Source organism: Loxodonta africana, chromosome 3 (assembly GCF_030014295.1).
Source record: "Loxodonta africana isolate mLoxAfr1 chromosome 3, mLoxAfr1.hap2, whole genome shotgun sequence".
NCBI lineage: Eukaryota > Metazoa > Chordata > Mammalia > Proboscidea > Elephantidae > Loxodonta > Loxodonta africana.
This window is the reverse complement of record NC_087344.1, coordinates 12124841-12141972: the sequence shown is the minus strand read 5'-3', so window position 1 is coordinate 12141972 and position 17132 is coordinate 12124841. Positions and strand designations below refer to the sequence as shown.

Here is a 17132-nt window from a genome sequence, read left to right as displayed (position 1 = left end):
AAAGGTTTACAAACAAGGGCATTTTGTTTTAAAAAGGGTCAGGGCAATACTGGTGGCCTGAGAAGGGGGTGGGGGCCGCTGGGCTGAGCTGGGCCCCCCAGGCCCCTGCCCGCCCGGCCCACCCTCTGCCGGATTAGGAGGGATGGCTGGTGACGCAGGGAGAGGCAGGGAGGTAGGAGCGGGAGGCTCCCCCAGGGCTCCTGCTTAACACTGAAGAGGGAGTGGGGAGTGGAGGACACACACTCACAAAACAGAAAATAAAGTTAAATAAAAATAAAACTCGGCAGCTCGGCCCCAGGCCGGTGCTGACCCTGGGACCAGCCAGCAACCGGCCTGCACCCGGCAAAGGCCCCGTGGCAGGGCCCAGCAGGGGAGGACGGGGGCCAGGCCTGGGGGCCCTGTCCCCTCACAAAGGGGACCCGGGGCAGACCACCCCCAGAAGGTAGCCTTCCCCCTGGGGGCAGAGAGAAGGTGACTTATGTTACTGCTTAACCATGCGGCGTTGTGGGAACAGGAGCGTAAGGATGCGAGGACACAGGAATACCTAAACCTATATCGCGTCAGCTACCGCATGGCTCCTCACCTTTGGTGTTGGTTCGATTTTGTTTGTGGGGTTTTCTCTTTTTTTTTGTTTCATTATTTTGTTTTGTCGTCCACTTGATTTGCATGCATCACCAACAAAAAGGACAACCCCCCTCCTGCTCCTGCCACTGCAGCGGGCACTGGGGGCACCGTGGGACCTGGCCTGGGCCCTGATGCCCTATGCCCTCCTGCCCCAGGCCCCAGGGTGGGTCAGGGGCTGGCCAGCTCCAGGTGAGTTGAGGGATGCTCAGGGGCACTCTGGGGGCATAACCGCCTCCGCCACCCCCACCCCGCGGCCTGGCCTCTGCTTACTCCAGCCTTCCTACCTCTGTCCCTGTCACACGTCCTCGAACCCCCACGTTCACTCTGTGCACCCTCTACCCCGCCTCCTGCTCAGCCCCTCCCTGGGCCCCACTTTTGCTACTACCTCCCTCCAGCCACCTCCTGGCCACACTAGCTCACTGCTCTCCTCACCCATGTCCACATTCCCCGAGACCGTCCTGTGTGGCCGCGGCCCCCCAGGCACCCTCTGCCCCCCCCTGAGGTTTTCAACTCACCCCAAGCTGTGGCCAGACTCTGGCCCAACCCGAGGGCTCGCCCCTAGGGAGGAGGAGCACCCTGACCCCACCTCTGAGGCAGGGCTGAAAGGGGCAGTGGCCCAGGCCCCCAGACCCACTGTGCCCGCGCGGACGGGGGCCACACACAAGCAGCTCAACATGACTTTGGTAAAGTTTCTGAAGGTACCGACAAACTCCATGAGAACGAGCTCTCCTCCTCCCCCTGTCCCCAAACACCCCACCAAGTACAATAAAATACAATAAACTCCAAAAAGGACCCCCTGAGATCAAAGAGAGAGAGACCCAGTCCTGGCTCGGCGGCAGTCCCAACGCCCAGGCCGCCTTGCTGGGGTGAGGCTGCGATCCACTGGCGATGACAGAGACCTCAGCGGACCTGGGGTCAGGCAGCACCCGCCCCCACTGCCCCCTCTGCACCGCTGGGGCTGGGCTGGCTGAACCCAGGCCTAGGCTAGGAGAGGGGCAGAGACTGGGAGGGAGATGGGGAAAAACCACACAGGGACCGGGAGGCAGAGAGGGAAGTGAGAGAGAGAGAGAGGGAAATGGTGACATGGAGAATGTGCACAGGACAGAGGCAAGGGGACAGCGGGGTGAGGGAGTTGCGGGGGCGGGGGGGGGTTGTGGGACACGGCTCTCTCCCAGACTCTGGGGCCGCCCCAGCCCAGAGGTTACAACTGAATAAATAGCAAGTCTGAGCGTGGCCTGCTGTCTTCCGTTCACAGTGTCTGTCGGGGGACGCTCGGCCGGCTGGCCCCGGGGGTGAGAGGGGCTGGGGCCAGGGGGGCCCATCTGTCCACAGCTGCTGGGCAGGGAGTCAGGGGTGGGTTGGTGCACCCTACTTTCTGTCCTCAGCTCTTGGCGGCCTCCAGGTCCCAGGTCTCCCCTGGCGGGCAGCTGGGTGGCCAGGTGGGGAAGGGGGCCTGTGGCCATGCCCCCGGCCCACTGCGGGGCTGGCCACTGCCACGCGGCTACCTGAAGAAGGGCAGATGGTGCTGGCTCAAGACTCCGCTAGTCCGCGGTGACTCGGTCTTTGCCATGACGTCCTTGAACCAGGACGCCACGTCCACCTCCAGCGTCTCATAGTGCTTGATAAAGCTGTGTTCCTGCGGGCCCGAGGGGTGGGCTCAGTATAAGGAGCTTCCCTTCAGGGGCCCTGGGGGATCCAGAGGGACCAGTGAGGAGAGAGAAGGGCTGGGATAGAGGAGGGGCGGTACTCACAAGTAGTTTATTATACTTTGGTCTCTTCCTGTGATCTTTAGTAAGGCTAGGGGGAGAGGAGAAATGGAGAAAGAAGTGAGGGCCCTGGAAGGAGCCTGACTACCTCCACCTGCTCAGACTGTCCTCCCCTGGGAGCCAGGGCTCTTCCAGGTCTGTCGGGCGTTGGGTCAGCTTCTTCACAGGCCTGGGCTGACAGGCGGGTCGTGTCCCCGCATACGTCCTGAAGCCACTTGTCTGATCTGCCCCCCCAGGTGCCCTTCCCAAGATGAGCCAAGGGCTGCAGAACAGCGATGGGCAGGAACCTGTACTCAGGCCTCCAGCAAGTTGTGAGGCTCCCGCAAGAGAATGCAGAGGATCTGCCGTGAAGGCAGCGCTCAGAGGATGCTGCCGGGGGCACAGCCCATTCGCCCTGGGGCATCTCTACTCGTCACAGGCTGCCAGCACCAGGGCCACCATGGCAAATACCTGTGGGCCCCGCTGTCCCTCAGGCCAGTCCACCCCCATTCCTGGCTCCCAGGGCACTGGCTCCAGCCTGCCCACAGCCCCCACGCCTACCTGGGCGATCCTCCTCCAAACCCCTCCTGCCCTGGCCCACCCTGCAGCCTCCCTGGCTTCTGTTCACCCCCGGGGCTGAGAACTGGGGCAGGTGCTCACCAGTCTTTGACGAAGGACTGAAAGTCCCCTGAGAAGCCCATGTGACCAGGCAGGAGAGGGGGCTCTTCCTGGAGGACTTTGGTGAGGACCTCAAAGTCTGTCTTGCAGTTCTTGTAGGGAAACTGTCCTGTGGCCAGCTCCACCTGAGAGAGAGCCGGGTAGAGGACAGACGCTGGAGTGGCAGGGACAGGTGCCTGCCTGCTCTCCCACCCTGGAGAAGCCCCTGTGCCCAGCCTGTGTAGGCAGGGCCCCCACTCACCAGCGAGATGCCGAGACTCCACACGTCAGCCCGGATGTCATAGTCCGGCTTGGTGGGGTCTGGGGGGTCGATGCGTTCGGGCTGTGGGTGGGTGGAGGGGTAGCTGTATCCAAGGCTGTCCCTGGCCCCTGTCCTGCCCCCAGGGCACCCCGGCCCCTACTCACCGCCATGTAGGCGGCGCAGCCAGCGCTGCGTGTCTTGGCCTTGGAGTCGACGAGGCGGCCACTGATGCCGAAATCGCACAGCTTGATCTGGCCCCGCTCATCCAGCAGGATGTTGGAGGGCTTGACGTCGCGGTGGATGACACCGTGCTTCTCCTTCAGATAGAAGAGCGCCTTCACAATCTACGGGGACAGGGAGGGCGCCAGTGACGTGCCGCGTGTGGGAGGCCCCAGGCCACTGCCCTGCCCCGCTGCTCACCGCCACCGTCATCTTGCCCAGGATGCGCTCTGGGATGGGGCCCTGCATCCGCTTCTTGAGCTTCTCGGCGCACGTGCCCATGAGCTCCATGGCGATAAAGACATCGGTCTGTGGGGGAGGCACACACTTGGTGGCTCGGGGAGCCCCGTACCTATCTGCCCACCCCGAAGCAGGTCCCAGTGGCACAGGTCTCAGAGCACTCGGAGGCTGCTGAGGAGGAGGAGCTGAGGAGGGGCGTGTCCAGCTACTTCTGGGACCGCAGGGCTTCCCTGAACTGGCCTGTGGGGCGAGGCTTGCAGGGTGGGACCCGTGAGGCAGCTCACGTTGGTGATGAAGGTCCCGAAGCACTGCACTATGTAGGGGCAGTCATGGCTCTTGAGCACCACGTCCAGGTCCATGAGGATCCGTTTGTTCTCCTCCTTGTTCCCCGAGCGCCGCATTTGCTGCATGTGAGGGCAGGAAACCTTAGCGGCCGGCCGTGGGGCGCCAGGCCCACGAGTGAGCAGGGGCCACAGCTCACCTTGACGGCGATGATGTGCCCTGTCTTTCGGAAACACATCTTCCACACCTGGCCGCACGTGCCACTGCCCATCTCACCCAGGTTCTCCAGGTCGTTGATTTCTGCCTGGTAGCGCTAGCCAGGAGAGCAAGGGCTGGAGGATCTGCCGGGCCTCTGCCTGTGCCCACCGGGGGGATCCAGCCCAGCTGCATGCCCATCACCTGTCCGCCCCCACAATGCCAAGGGAAGGTGGGTACCTGGCCCCCGATGGTCAGGTAGCCAGTCTGCTTCATAATCTCCTGCAGCTTCTGGTCAATCTCAATGCTGGAGGAATAGGGAGTGGGTGCTGGAGGGAATCCAAGCCAACCTGTGGCCCCCTCAGGTTGAACCACTCTCCTTCCCTGGCAGAGGCCCTCCCCACACTGACCCCAGCCCCAACAGCTCACCTCTCCATGCTGCGGGGTGTGTACAAGGCGGACGGAAGCCCCAGCATGTGGCGGGGCCGGACGGGGGGCGTGGGGTGCTGTGGGGAGCTCTCTGATGATGGTGAGCGGTTGCCCCCATCGTTGGCCAGCGGGAGCTGCAGGGCTGGGGGGGTGAGAGCCGGGGCAGGGCAGGGTTAGCTGCCAGTTCCAGGCTTGGGCCCTCACCATCCCCTCCCTGGCCCCTGCAGGAAGGCCGAAACAGGCCCCTGCCCTGCTGGCTGGAGGGGCTGGGGTTGCCCTCCCCACCCCGTGGGCCCTTCTCAGGGTGCCTTCTCCCCACTTCCCTCCTCTACCTGAAAGACAGAAAAAAAGCTGGTGGGGGAAGGGTGGCACCCAGAGGCTGAGGGCACATTCCCACGTTTATACTGACAGGGAGGCTGAGATCTGATGGTGTCCCTTGCCAGGCAGCCTCCCTGAAGTGCCTGTCTGGTCCCCACCTCCACCCAGGAAGCAGACCCAAGGCCTCAGTGCCCACATTCTGGACCAGCTGGGAGGGAACGCTGCCAGGATCAGCCAGGGCTCAGGCCTGAGAGTGGCACTGAGCCGACTGTGAACAAGAGCCAGGCTGACCACCTGGGTGAGGTGGGCGCGGGACCCAGGTTTAGTCTCTGCTCCGGGGTCGGGGGCCACTCTCCGGCCAGCACGCTGATCTGGGAGCCTGCCGGCCTGGCTGGCAGAGCTGGGGCCCATGAGGGCAGGCCTGTGTCCTGAGTGAGGGATCTGTGTGGTGCTGCCCCTCCAGGGGCCACAGGACTGGGGGCGGGTGGGGCTGGGCCAGGCAGGGGGCTTGGTCCCTCCAGCAGCCTGCATGCGGAGAGCTTGGCATGCTACAGGCAGGTGGGCAGGCAGCGGGCAGGCAGCAGACACCCCAGGGCAGGCGGCATAGGGGATGGGGGAACGGGATGGGGCAGAAGGCAGACAGACGGGAGCCAAGGCTCGGGCCCAGCTGCTCAGAGAAGATGTGGCAGAAATGGGCCGGAGAGTGCCCAGGCCAGGAGAGCAGGCTCCCCGGGAGCTAGGAGCCCTCCCAGGCTGGGCTGGCGACTGGGAGATGGAATAGAGGACGGGGGCTGCATGAGACCCCAGAACCCTGGGGACTAGAGGGTGGATCCTCATTGAACCTGGGACCCAGAGGCCTTAGCATCTGGGGAAGGAAAACGACTACAAACACCCTCCACGGGTCTCTCCCGCCTGCCACACCCCTCTCTACACCACCTGTTGTGGCCCACTTTTTCTTCCCATGGCACTGCAGGCACCTGGACACATGGCCCAAGTGACCAAGGAGTCAAGACAAATATGCTTGAGACGCTAGCAGTGGGGACCCTGACCTCAGCTAGAGGGAGGGGACCTGTACCTGAGTCTGCCCTGCAGGCCTGAGGGATACAGGGACTGCTGGGGCCAGGCAGGAGCACAGGAAGGGCTCTGGGCCCCAGGGGATGTGGCTGGCCAACACCTGCCACATGATGTCCCCTGCTCCAGCTCTGCTCAGCTCCCAACTGTGGCTGGACTCAGCCCCTCCTTCTCTAGCTCAACAACCTTCCGGGGCTCCTGAGGGCCCTCTGTGTTCCCCACTCCCAAGCCCTGGGTGCTCTAGAGGAAGACACTGACGGGGGTGTGGATTTGGCCCTTTTCTACCTGCACCATCGGCTCTCTGGGTGTTGAGGGCCACACCCCAACCCTCTCCACACCTCACCAAGTCCTGTCAGTCCTCTCCCTTGAACAGTCCACCAGGCCCCCTGAGGGTTGCCCCAGAGCCCAGGGAAAGGGCTCCTGGGGACTCTGAAGCACAGTGAGGACTTAAGGGGGGCCAGTCAGGGGAGCTGGAGAGACACACAAAGGCCCTGAGACAAGATCACAGAGGTGGTGATGGGCCACACAGCAGGGCAGGAGGGTGGAGTAAGAGCAAGCAGGTGAATGGAGAGGGAGAGAGAATGAGCACAGGAGTGAGAGTTGGCAGGTGGGCCCTGACACACGTATGCACACACGCACACACACATGCATGCACACACTGGGACAGGGCACAAACCCCGGCCACGTGCAGATGGGCAGAGGAGACGCCAGAGTCACCAACACAGCCAGCCTCCCCCCACAGGCACACAGTGACCCACAAGGCCAGACCCTTCGCCCTAGTCTCTCTCCCAACACAGACCATCCAGTACACGTATGCGTACACACACCCATGTCCCAAGCAGGGTTTGGGAGGCCTCGGCAGGGCTGGTCCCTCCCCGCCTTCTCAAGAGGCTCCCGGACCCCCCACTGCCAAGGCCCCTTCCCAGCTCTATGTTTTCTCTCCAAGGTGCTCGTGGCCTTCTAAAGCTGTCCCTAACAGGTAATGGGTGATAGCTCCCTGGTCACTGGGTGCCTCCACCTGGAGTGTCAGCACCACACAGAGAGGAATCTGGTCTGTTTTGTCCACTGCTGGGTTCCCAGCAGCCAGAACAGGGCACAGCACACAGTAAGGTACTCAACCTTTACGGAATTGTTGAAGTACATGGAATATTCACAGCCACTCGCCTGCGCCAACTCTCACTCACTCACATACACACGCACGTGTACACACACACGCACGTGCGTGACCCCCGTGAGACTCCACTTGGGGAGCGTTCACTCTTCCTCCAGGGAGTCCACACCTGAGCCCAAGGAGGCAGGGAGGAGCAGAAGGTGAGAGGGCAGAGAGGAAGAGGCCAGCAGGGCCCGCGCGTGAATGTGGAGGAGAGAGGAGGTGAGAGTGGGCGTGGGAGGAGGGAACACGCGCACGCACAGAGCACGGGCACGGGGCAGGAGGCACGGCATTCTGCAGCCGGGGCAGCGTTAGGTCAATGGTGCAGAGATCCAAGCGGCAATGATAAAAAGGCCGGTACCTGCTCGTTGGGACGGGGCAGGAGCAGGGCTTAGAGTGATCACAATAACTGGATGGGGAAAAGGAAGAAAAAAAACAACACCACAATAAATCACAACAGAAACAACCGATTTGTCCAAAAGAAAAGAAATCAAATCATAAATGAGCAGGGGGTGGGGGTAGGGGGAGTGTGAGACACCAAACTGCAGAGATGGGTAGAAACCGACAGAGATGGGAGGGTGGGATGGAGCGCACATAGACACAGACACCTGGAGGGGGCTCCTCCTGGAGGGGGCTCCTTGGGGCCTGCCTGCCACAGCCTCGCTCTGCTCCTGGGGCAGGGTCTGCTGGGTTAGCCACCCCTTAAGGCACCCCAGGCCCCTACCCAGCCCTGCCTCATCCACGCTGGGGACAGAGAGGCAGCACTGCAGAGTCCAGCAAGGACCCCCCTCCATGTCCTAGCCTGGCTTCCTGGCCTAGGCAGAGCTTAACCCCAGCACTCCCACCCCACGGGGGTCAAAGAGATTCCCCATTAAGGACCGCAGGCCAACTCAGGTCAGAGAGGGAGATGGGGAGTATACCCAGCACGGGGATATAGGGGGGATCAGGCTGGGTGAGCAGGGAGTGAGCAGGGCGCTCAGATATGGGGGGGTATCAGGAAATGACCTTACAGGGAGGTATCTATACTACAAGGCCCATGATAGATAACAACGTCCGCAAGTCACGGGAGATATAAACCAAAACCAAACCCGCTGCCGTCGATTTCGACTCATAGTGAACCTAAAGGAGGGCAATTTGCTGGGTCCAGAAAGTTAGAAAAGATAATAAGGCTAGGGGGCGGGGACGGGAGAAGTCAGATTCCTTCCGGTTGAGAGAATTTGTCGGGGGGGGAGTGGAGGGAGGGTTCTGTGGGACATAACAAGGAGACTAGATTGTGGTCATGGGGCTCCAGGCCAGGTATGCATACGTTGGGGCGGGGAGGAGGCCACTGTTGACACCTGGTGACAAGATGCCAGGGCGGTGGGCACTGTGATGGCAAGATCAAAAAGAAAATGCATATGTGTGAAGACAAACATATAACATAATGACTACAGGTGACTCCAAGCCAGGTGTGTGTGATTGGGGAGGGAAAAGGGAATAGTTGCTTTAGCCCAAGTGACAAAGTCACTTAGGCTGAGCATTGGGTGTATATTTCTGGAGGAACTAGACAAAGTGACCACATGGTCAAGACAGTGTGGGTGACACTGGTCAAAAGAGACATGAGGGGGCCTGGAGGGGATTACAGTGACTCTGGGCCCAGGGTATGTCGGTAGGGTGTGTGGCGGAGGGCTGTCTACTGAGCCCAGACAACAAGGTCCCAGGCTGGGGAGAAGGAACCACTAGACACAGCCACAGGAGAATGTGTGAATTCTCTGGTCAGATAGATAGACAAGTTATATGTGGTCAAGTGACCTCAGGTGTTTCCAAGCCAGGTGTGTGTGTGTCTGTAAGTAGTCTGGATGACAAGATTCCAGGCTGGGGACGGTGCTGGGGGGGTGCCGGTGGTGGTCGTCTTCACACAGTCACTGAGATGGTTGGAGGAGAATCGTCTGGTCATAAGGGACGAGGGTGTTTGTGGGAGGACCTGGTCGCGTGGAGTAGAGGGAACCCGGCTCAGAGTAGGCTCCGAGAATCACGGTGATGGACAGGTCATCAGGTGCGGAGATCTCACCTGGGACCGGGTAACTAGGTTCCCAGGCCGGGGGAAGCTCGCCCGGGCGCGAGGGGCAGCCCTGCGTCGGGGTCCCCGCCAGCCCCACACCCCCCGGGTCACCGTGACCCTCTCCCGGAGAGCCGACAGCGGGGGTCGGAGAAGAGGCGGAGCGCGAGCTCCCCGGAAGCGGGGGCGGGGCCTGGAGGCGGGGGCGGGGCCTCCCGCGGCGCGCGCCCCGCCCCGCCCGCCCCCTCCCCCACGCCGCTGTGCTTACTGGGCCTGGGCCGCTGGGGGCTGATATCCAGGTTGAGGTCGATCCTCCGCCGGGCCTCGCGGTTCTCCTGCTTCAGCTTCGCTTCCAGGCGGGACAGCTTCTGCTCCAGGGAGGACGCCGCCATCTTCCCCGCCGCCGCCGCACACCGCCCGGCCGCCCGTCAAGTCCGGCAGACAAACACCGCACTGCGCCTGCGCCGGGATGACCCAGCCGAGCCGCCGTCTTGTCCGGCACGGCGCATGTCCGCGACGCGCACCCGCCCTTTCCGCGCACGAACTTCCGCGTGCTCCGAGCCGGAGGGATGTCGCCACCTAGAGTTCGCGTCTGGGAAAGTGCAAATCCCCACGGTTATGCACATGCGCGAGTTCCCTAGTGCTCCGGCAAGAGGCGCTGTGCAGGGAATCATCTTTCTTCAGCGAGAGGTGGGCGGGGAAAGCGGCGCGCACGCGTACAGAAAGGGAAACGGGGTCACGCGCGTGGCTTCCCCTGCGCATGCACATTACCGGCGTCCCTGTTTGGCCGCAGCGACTGGTGGTGGTTGCGGCTGTGTGTTTTTTCTCCGCTTCGCTCTTCCCGGCCTGGCCCTCTCTGACACCCGCGCCCTTTCAGAATTGCCTTCTTCGGCTAGATAGTGCTTCGTTAGGATCCCTGTTAGGCTTAATTGCGTCCCTGCCCTCGTCTCGCAGCGGGGTGCCACCGCCTAACCACAATTAGGCACCTGTGGGGAGCATTTCCACATCAGCCAGTCCCAACAAACTGTGGGGCCCTCGGAATCCCGTGGCGTGACCCTTGACCTCGGCAACTGGGCCAAGGTCAAGGCCAGCGAGTTCTCAGACCCGGTGAGACCTTGACATTCCTCCCCATCCGCCCGCTCCCCCGGAATGTGAGCCCGGCTCCTGGGCAGTCTGCAGAACTCTGGGTTTAGGCGCCTTTGGCTGGTGGCCACCTCTCCTCCCCTTCCAGCCTAAGCAGCTACTTTAGTTGGTCTTCAGGGTTCCTAGAGGGCCGTGGTGGTTCAGTGGTAGAATTCTCACCTCCCATGTGGGAGGCCCGGTTTGATTCCCAACCGATGCACCTCATGCATGGTCACCATCTATTGGTCGAGCTTCCAGACTAAGACAGACTAGGAAGAAAGGCCTGGCTAGCTACCTGAGAATCAGTGAAAACCCTATAGATCACAGTGGTCCAGTCTGCAGCAGATCATGGGGATGATTCAGGACCAGGCAGCATTTTGTTGTGTTGTGCGCAGAGTGCCATGAGTCGAGGGCCGACTTGACAGCAGCTAACAACAGCAAGGGTGCTGGGAGAATGTCTCCATCTGGAACCACCCCTGTATCTTCAGAAGGCAGCTTACCTCTGCTCTTAGTTGCCAGGAGGAGGCTGGAACCTTGAACACCTGGGAGGTGGCCAAGCCCACCTGAGATAAGGGTCGGGGGCCAAGTGCTCTGCCCACACCTGGTCCAGCCTGGGCAAGTGATGACTAGTGGATGTCACTCCAGTGATGCCTTATGGATGAAGCAGACACAAAAGTGTGGAGTCAGGAGAATAAATGGGCAGTAGAGCAAAAGGAGTTCTCCAGAAAAAAAATCTAGGCAGAAGATGCCACCTAATTTCTCCTTTTGATTAGCTAAGCTCTCTGTTTTCCTGTCTTCTGAGCCCCCTCCTAGACTCACACCTTTGATTCTGGCACACGACAGTCGCCACTTGCCGTGGAATTGGTCTGGGGAGCTAGAAGGCTTACATAAGAACACAAGTGGACATAAGAGATCAGAATTAGAGTTCTCATCATTAGTATTCTTTATTGAGCACACGCTGATATATGCTCCCTTACACAGGGAACATTCAAAAGACATAGTTCCTGTCTGTCTTCAGAAAGGAGTCCCTGGGTAGTACAAATAGTTTGGACTCAATTAATAACCTAAAGGTTGGCAGTTCAAACCCACCCAGTGGCACCATGGAAGAAAAGCCTGGCAATCTGCTTCCATAAAGATTACAGGCAAGAAAACCCTATGGAGCAGTTCCACTCTGTAACGCATGGGGTTGCCAGGATGGCAATGGGTTTTGGTTTTGGTCCTCAGTCCCTGGGTGGTGCAAAGGGTTAATGTGCTTGTTTGGTAACTGAAAGGTTGGTAGTTTGAGTCTACCCAGAGTTGCCTCAGGAGAAAGGCCTGGTGATCTACTTCTGAAAAACCAGCCATTGAAAACCCTATGCACACAGTTCTACTCTGACACACACGGGGTTGCCATGAACGGGAATGGCGTTGATAACAACCGGTAAACGAATCTTCAGAAACTAGTCTGCACAGCAGGTGTCCTTAACCTAGGGTCCCCTGACCTCAGGAAGTCCATGCATAGCCCTTTGGAGATCTATTGCCTGCCTGTGTCTGCAGAATTTTGCCCATACGTGAACACTTTCCTGAGGAAAGAGGTACCTAGCTTTCATCAGATTCCCAAAAGGCCTAGGACTTAAAAAAGAATTCAGAATCCCTGCTCTGGACATTCAGGTCTCTACCCTTTAGGCAAGCATTTCTCAACAGAGTCCTAGGACCACCTACCTGCATCGGAATTACATGGGATGCTTGTTAACCAGCAAGTTCCTGGCCCCCACCCACACCTCCTGAGTCACAGTCTCTCAGAGTTAGGGCCTGGGATGTTCTGCTTTGCAGTAGCTTCCCAGTTGGTTTTGCATAGCCAAATATGAGAGCCGTTGTTCTGAGTTTATGTGTCCATAAGAGCGAACAACTGATAAATAAGGGATTGGCGTCAAAGTAAGGTCTCGGTGGTGCAAACAAGCGCTCGACTATTAGCCAAAAGGCTGGTGGTTAGAACCCACCCAGCAGCACTGTGGAAGAAAGGCCTTGCGATCTGCTTCTGAAAAGATTACAGCAAAGAAAACCCTATGGAGCAGTTCTACTCTGTAAGGCATGGAGTTGCAGTGCGTCGGAATCAACTCAGTGGAACAGGTTTGGATTTTTTTGGTTTGGCATCAAAGTTGGGAAGCTGGTCCCTTCTCTCTGTGTCCCCTCCTTGGGAGAGAACCCCAGAAATACACTGGTTTGTTCGGGAGAGGGGGTTGGAAATCCCATTGGGATGTTCCCCCTCCCCCATAGAGGCACTAATTGAGCTGGGTTGTTGGGAGGTGGAAGGGCAACAGATCTGGCCCAGGGTGGGGCAAATACTAGGTGAGGTTTGGGTCTGGGACTCTCATGACTAGGTTAATCCCTGCAGATGGGGTTCTACCCCAAATCCCCAGCCTCCTGTCTCTCCCCAGACAAACCAGTCCCAGGAGCTTCTCTAGGCTCCACAAGGCTAACATGCTGGCCCCTCCTCTCCTGATCTGGCCTCACATGGCCAATTCCCTTGACGACAATGGCAGAGATTGTAGGGCGGCAGCAGCCCAAAACCTCCCGCCACCTCAACATGTCCCACCCTGGCATCACCCCCTCATTCCTCCTCCATCTTTTCTCGAACTTCAGCTGGCAGGCCCTCGTAAAGGGTGTTCTCCACCAGGAGCCCCGCCTTCTTGAGCCCCCCACAGTTGCCCAGCTCCTCAGGAAGCGTCTCCAGCCTGTTGCCCTTGAGCTCCAGGCGGCTGAGGGCCCTGAGCGCCCCCACATGGGGCGACAGCTGACTTAGGCGGTTGTAGCCCAGAAGCAATGTCCGCAGCTTGCGGCAAAAGAAGATCTCGTCGGGCAAGACCTCCAGGGCGTTGTAGGAAAGTGCCAGGTGCTGCAGGCTCTGGAGGAGGCCCAGCTCAGGCGGCAGGGTGCGCAGTCCGTTGTGGGAGATGTCCAACAGGCGGAGGCCGGAGCACAGGCCCAGCTGGGTGGGCAGGGTCTCCAGCTTGTTGTGGCTGAGGTAGAGCTGCTCGAGGCTCCGGAGTTTGCGCACGTGCTCGGGGACGTAGGCGATCTGGTTGTGCCATAGCCTGAGCGTGACCAGCTTGCGGCAGTGCTGGAAGCTGAGAATCTCCTCGATGGAGCGCAGGTGGTTGTCCTTTAGGTCCAGCTCCTGCAGTGCCCCAAGGCTGAAGACGGCATGTGGGATGCGCTCGAGCCCACAGGCCACCAGCTCCAGCTCCCGCAGCACTGCCAGCTTCTTAAGGCTATTGAGGGCCAGCAGGCGGGCACCGTCGTTGTGCAGGCTGAGCCGCTGCAGATGGCCAGCCACGTCGGTCACACTGGCCGGCACTTTCCCGGCATTGCTCCGAAGGGACAGCACCTTGAGCTGCTTCAGCTCTCGCAGGCTCTCCAGGGTGGCTGCTCGGGCCAGCTCTGGGGGGAAAAGCCCCTCCAGGTGCAGCTCCTCCAGCCCACGCAGCCCAAACACCCAGAGAGGCACCTCACGCAGCTCCTCGCACTTGACGCGGATCACCTTGAGCCGGTCCCGCAAGAAGACCTGCAAGGAGAAGGGCAGCCTGGCGGGCGAGTGCAGCAGGCTGAGCTCCTGCAGATGCACCAGCTGTGAGAGGCCCGGCGGGAAGGTGACGTCACAGATGGCCTCCAGCCGGAGGGCCTCCAGCTCGCTGAGCTCGAAGACAGTGTCTGGCAGCCCAGGCAGCATGCATAAGCCCAGCTCCAGCTGGCCGCGGGCGTTGCGCTGCAGCTTCTGCCGCAGCTTCTCAGGTGTCCACTCATGGTTGAGGTTAAGCTGCTTGAGGCGGCTCTCGCTGACCTCAGACAGAAAGACAGCGAAGCGCTTGGAGTAGAGCGAGTCGTACTGGTCAATGAGGTGCAGCATGAAGGCGAAGTCGTTCTTGACATCAGGAATGTCACCCATGCCTGTCTCCTCCCGCACTGAACGGAATGAGTACTCCTTGAGGGGCCGGTGGAAGAGCCAGTAGAGTGTGTAGAGGCAGGTGAGGCCGTAGACGCAAACGAAGGAGATGTAGCAGAATGCCAGCTTGGAGAAGAGGTGCGCCTTGGTGTGGTTGCAACAGAAGCTGGCATAGCCCGTGACCTCTGAGGTCTCCACTCTGCAGGCCACCAGGAAGCTGATCTTCCCCACGTAGATGAGGTTGTAGACCAGGATGGCCAAGAACTTGCACACTTTGAGCACTGTCTGCCGGATATACATGGTGTACAGGATATCACCCTCTTCCACGTGCACACGGAACTTCCTGACCTTCTCAAACAGGGCCTTGGCCTGCTCACCCTCTTTCTTGTCCAGGAGGGTGACGGCCGGTGGCTCTGTCACCACCTTCTCAGGCTCCGCCAGCATCTTCTCCTTCTCGCCCTCACCTGCCTTGCCCGACCCTGCCCCGGCAGCGGCTGCCACCACCACTGCCCGTCCAGGAGCAAGGCCCTTATGGTTCTCCCCGGAGACCTCGGACAGAGCCCGTGTGGTCCAAGGTGAGTCAAAGCACTTGCCCAGGATGGAGATGAAGTGCTCAATCTTGGAGCTGGTGCCAGGGAACTTGAACCAGAAGCTGGTACAGACCATGAAGATGAGTGTGTGGATGATGACCAGGTAGGGAAAGTACTTGGCATACCAGTGCAGGGCAGTCTCATAGCAGAGCTGGTTGATGAAGCTGTACTGCTGCAGGTCCAGGTTGTTCTTGAGGCCGCTCACCTCCCGCAGGCCCCCCATCTGCTCAGATACCCCCCGAGGCAGCAGCTGCTGGCACGGGGCATCGGATGAGTTCTCCCGGGGTTCGTGACTGGGCAGACAGATGATCTTGTCCTGTGTCACCTGGGGACGGGGAGAGGGGCGAGGCCGGATGAGAGGGCTGGCAAGGCCAGGGGAGCTGGCTGAGGGTGGGGAGGTCCCCACCCCGACTGTCCCAGCTGGCTGGGACCTTGGAGGAGTTGCTCTGAGCATCAGTCTGTCTGAAAAACGAAGGCGTAACTTCAGTCCTTTCTAGATCTCAGAGATAAAACCGTGTTTTTTTTGTTTTTTTTTTTATTGTATAGGTAACATGCCATAGGGATTGAACATTGGCGATGCCACTAGTGGGGGTGGGAATGGTAAGAGATCAGGACTGGCCTGCAAGTCAAGCTCTGATTTCCGCTTCCTAGACAGGCGCTCCTCCGACTCGGCCCCGCCCTTTAAGCCACATCCTTTCAGACTCGGCCTAGACCCTTCCCCCCACCCCCCTTCAGACTTCAGTCCTGCCCCTCAGACTCGGGCCCCACCCATCCAGGTCCCACCTCTCAGACTCCGGCCCCGCCCCCTGCCCCGCCCCCAGACTCACCGGCCCCGCCCCTCACCTGGAGGGTGCAGCCGAAGACCCCGATCATGAGCATGGCCACGGTGATGTACTCAGCCAGCACGTCCCACCAGGGTTTGAGCACCTTGAATGCCGGCTGCTGCTCCGTGAACTGCTTGAACTCGGCCACCGGGATCATCCTGCCTATGGGAGACGAGAGGGACACACAGAGGCTGTAAAGAAGGGTCTCCACAAGAGCCAGACACAGGCCTCTGCTCCCAGTCCACCCTCCACCCTGCCCAAATCTCACAGGACGCGCTCCTCACAGGAGATACCTTCTCCCCTGGCCACTCAGCTCCTGTTCTCATCAGTCTCCTGCTCCCTGCACCCTGCCCCCGTTTGACTCACTGGCCCTCTCAGAGCCCAGAGGGGCTGCAGGACCACTGCCTCCCAGCTTCCCAGTGGGGCCCTCTCCTGGAACCCAGGCATCCCCCTCTTGGCCCCGAGGTCTCCCTCAGGTGCCCCCTGACTTAAGAATCCCTGTCCCGGCTGCCAGCCCCGGCTCTCACCTGCCCGGGACCTGGGAGCGTCCTGAGGTCCGGGACTTCCGGGGTGTGGGCTGGGACCGGTCTAGGACGGCCCACCTTCAGGGGCACTGGGCTGTGGGCACCACCTCCAACCTCCAACCGGAAAAGCCGGCTGGATTCAGGCTCTGGTTACGGGGGCCCCAAGGGCAGGGAGTGGCCACACTGAGTGCTGGTCAGCCTTAGGGGTGGGGGGACAGGGCACGAGGGTTTCTAGAGTGGCCGGAGCCCAGAATCTGAGGTAGAAAACAGAGACCTGGGCACTCGGAGGGCAGGAGCAGGGGGCGGAGGATCTGAAAATGGAAGAAAGCCAGGCCCTGGGGAGCCAGGCCCCTGGGCAGCCTGGCCCACTCTGTCTATCCTACAGGGGTGAGAGCCACAAGCTGGGACAGCACCCTCGGCACCAGCTGGAGACCCTCCCCTGGGCTAGTTCTCTCAGGCCTCCCACCCATCTTCCAGGAAGGTGCCCCCTGTCCCCCACCTTGGCCAGTTCCCCCATGTTCCCTGAAGGCCTTGGGATGGCTCCTGGGTAGGGAATGGAGGTGGGAGAGGGGCCTTTAATCCACCCCTGCAGGGGCTCCCACGTGAGTACAGGGATTGGCATGCAAGGGGGCGGGCACATGCCTGGCTACACATGGACACCATGTGCACCTGCCCGGTTTCACAGGTACCTGACTCAAAACTCATGTGGAGTCAGACACATGCAAGCAGGTGCACAGAAACCAGGGTCCCCCACACAGCAGCACCCTGCAGGCGCACCCCACATGCTCAGGTACACACCCTGTCCCAGGCAAAGGCAGGAGTGCACCGCAGACAGCCTGTCACCAGGTAATGGATGGAAACACGGATGGACACAAACACGCAGAGGTTGACTAATGGCAGCCACAAAGAGGGACACCCGG

General features: G+C 60.3%; 2 protein-coding genes across 3 annotated transcripts; both read right to left on the bottom strand.

The window, feature by feature from the left end:
* Positions 1–2112: 2112 nt before the first annotated feature.
* MAP2K7 (mitogen-activated protein kinase kinase 7) lies at positions 2113–9690 on the bottom strand. Of its 2 annotated transcripts, XM_064280499.1 has the most exons (12): positions 9499–9690; positions 7554–7601; positions 4654–4795; positions 4465–4531; positions 4229–4342; positions 4032–4151; positions 3709–3816; positions 3453–3632; positions 3289–3369; positions 3030–3172; positions 2376–2421; positions 2113–2260 (listed from the first exon to the last, which is right to left on the bottom strand). In XM_064280499.1, the coding sequence occupies exons 1-12, from the start codon at positions 9620–9622 to the stop codon at positions 2126–2128; spliced, it is 1308 nt and encodes a 435-aa protein (XP_064136569.1). In that variant the 5' UTR covers positions 9623–9690; the 3' UTR covers positions 2113–2125. The 2 variants fall into 2 exon arrangements, with proteins under 2 accessions (XP_064136569.1, XP_064136570.1); XM_064280500.1 differs by lacking the exon at positions 7554–7601.
* Positions 9691–11000: 1310 nt separating this feature from the next.
* Positions 11001–15980, bottom strand: LRRC8E (leucine rich repeat containing 8 VRAC subunit E). The gene is made up of 2 exons (XM_003421280.4): positions 15708–15980; positions 11001–15189 (listed from the first exon to the last, which is right to left on the bottom strand). The coding sequence occupies exons 1-2, from the start codon at positions 15843–15845 to the stop codon at positions 12943–12945; spliced, it is 2385 nt and encodes a 794-aa protein (XP_003421328.2). The 5' UTR covers positions 15846–15980; the 3' UTR covers positions 11001–12942.
* Positions 15981–17132: the final 1152 nt, after the last annotated feature.

Excerpts from the sequence above, each read along its gene's own strand:
- LRRC8E (XM_003421280.4), bottom strand. The coding sequence starts at position 15,845 with ATGATCCCGGTGGCCGAGTTCAAGCAGTTCACGGAGCAGCAGCCGGCA. Across the intron at positions 15,190-15,707 it reads TCTTCGGCTGCACCCTCCAG|GTGACACAGGACAAGATCAT; the intron begins GTGAGGGGCGGG and ends CCCCGTCCCCAG.
- MAP2K7 (XM_064280499.1), bottom strand. The coding sequence starts at position 9,622 with ATGGCGGCGTCCTCCCTGGAGCAGAAGCTGTCCCGCCTGGAAGCGAAG. Across the intron at positions 4,343-4,464 it reads ACCTGACCATCGGGGGCCAG|CGCTACCAGGCAGAAATCAA; the intron begins GTACCCACCTTC and ends TCTCCTGGCTAG. Across the intron at positions 2,261-2,375 it reads CAAAGTATAATAAACTACTT|GAACACAGCTTTATCAAGCA; the intron begins GTGAGTACCGCC and ends TCGGGCCCGCAG.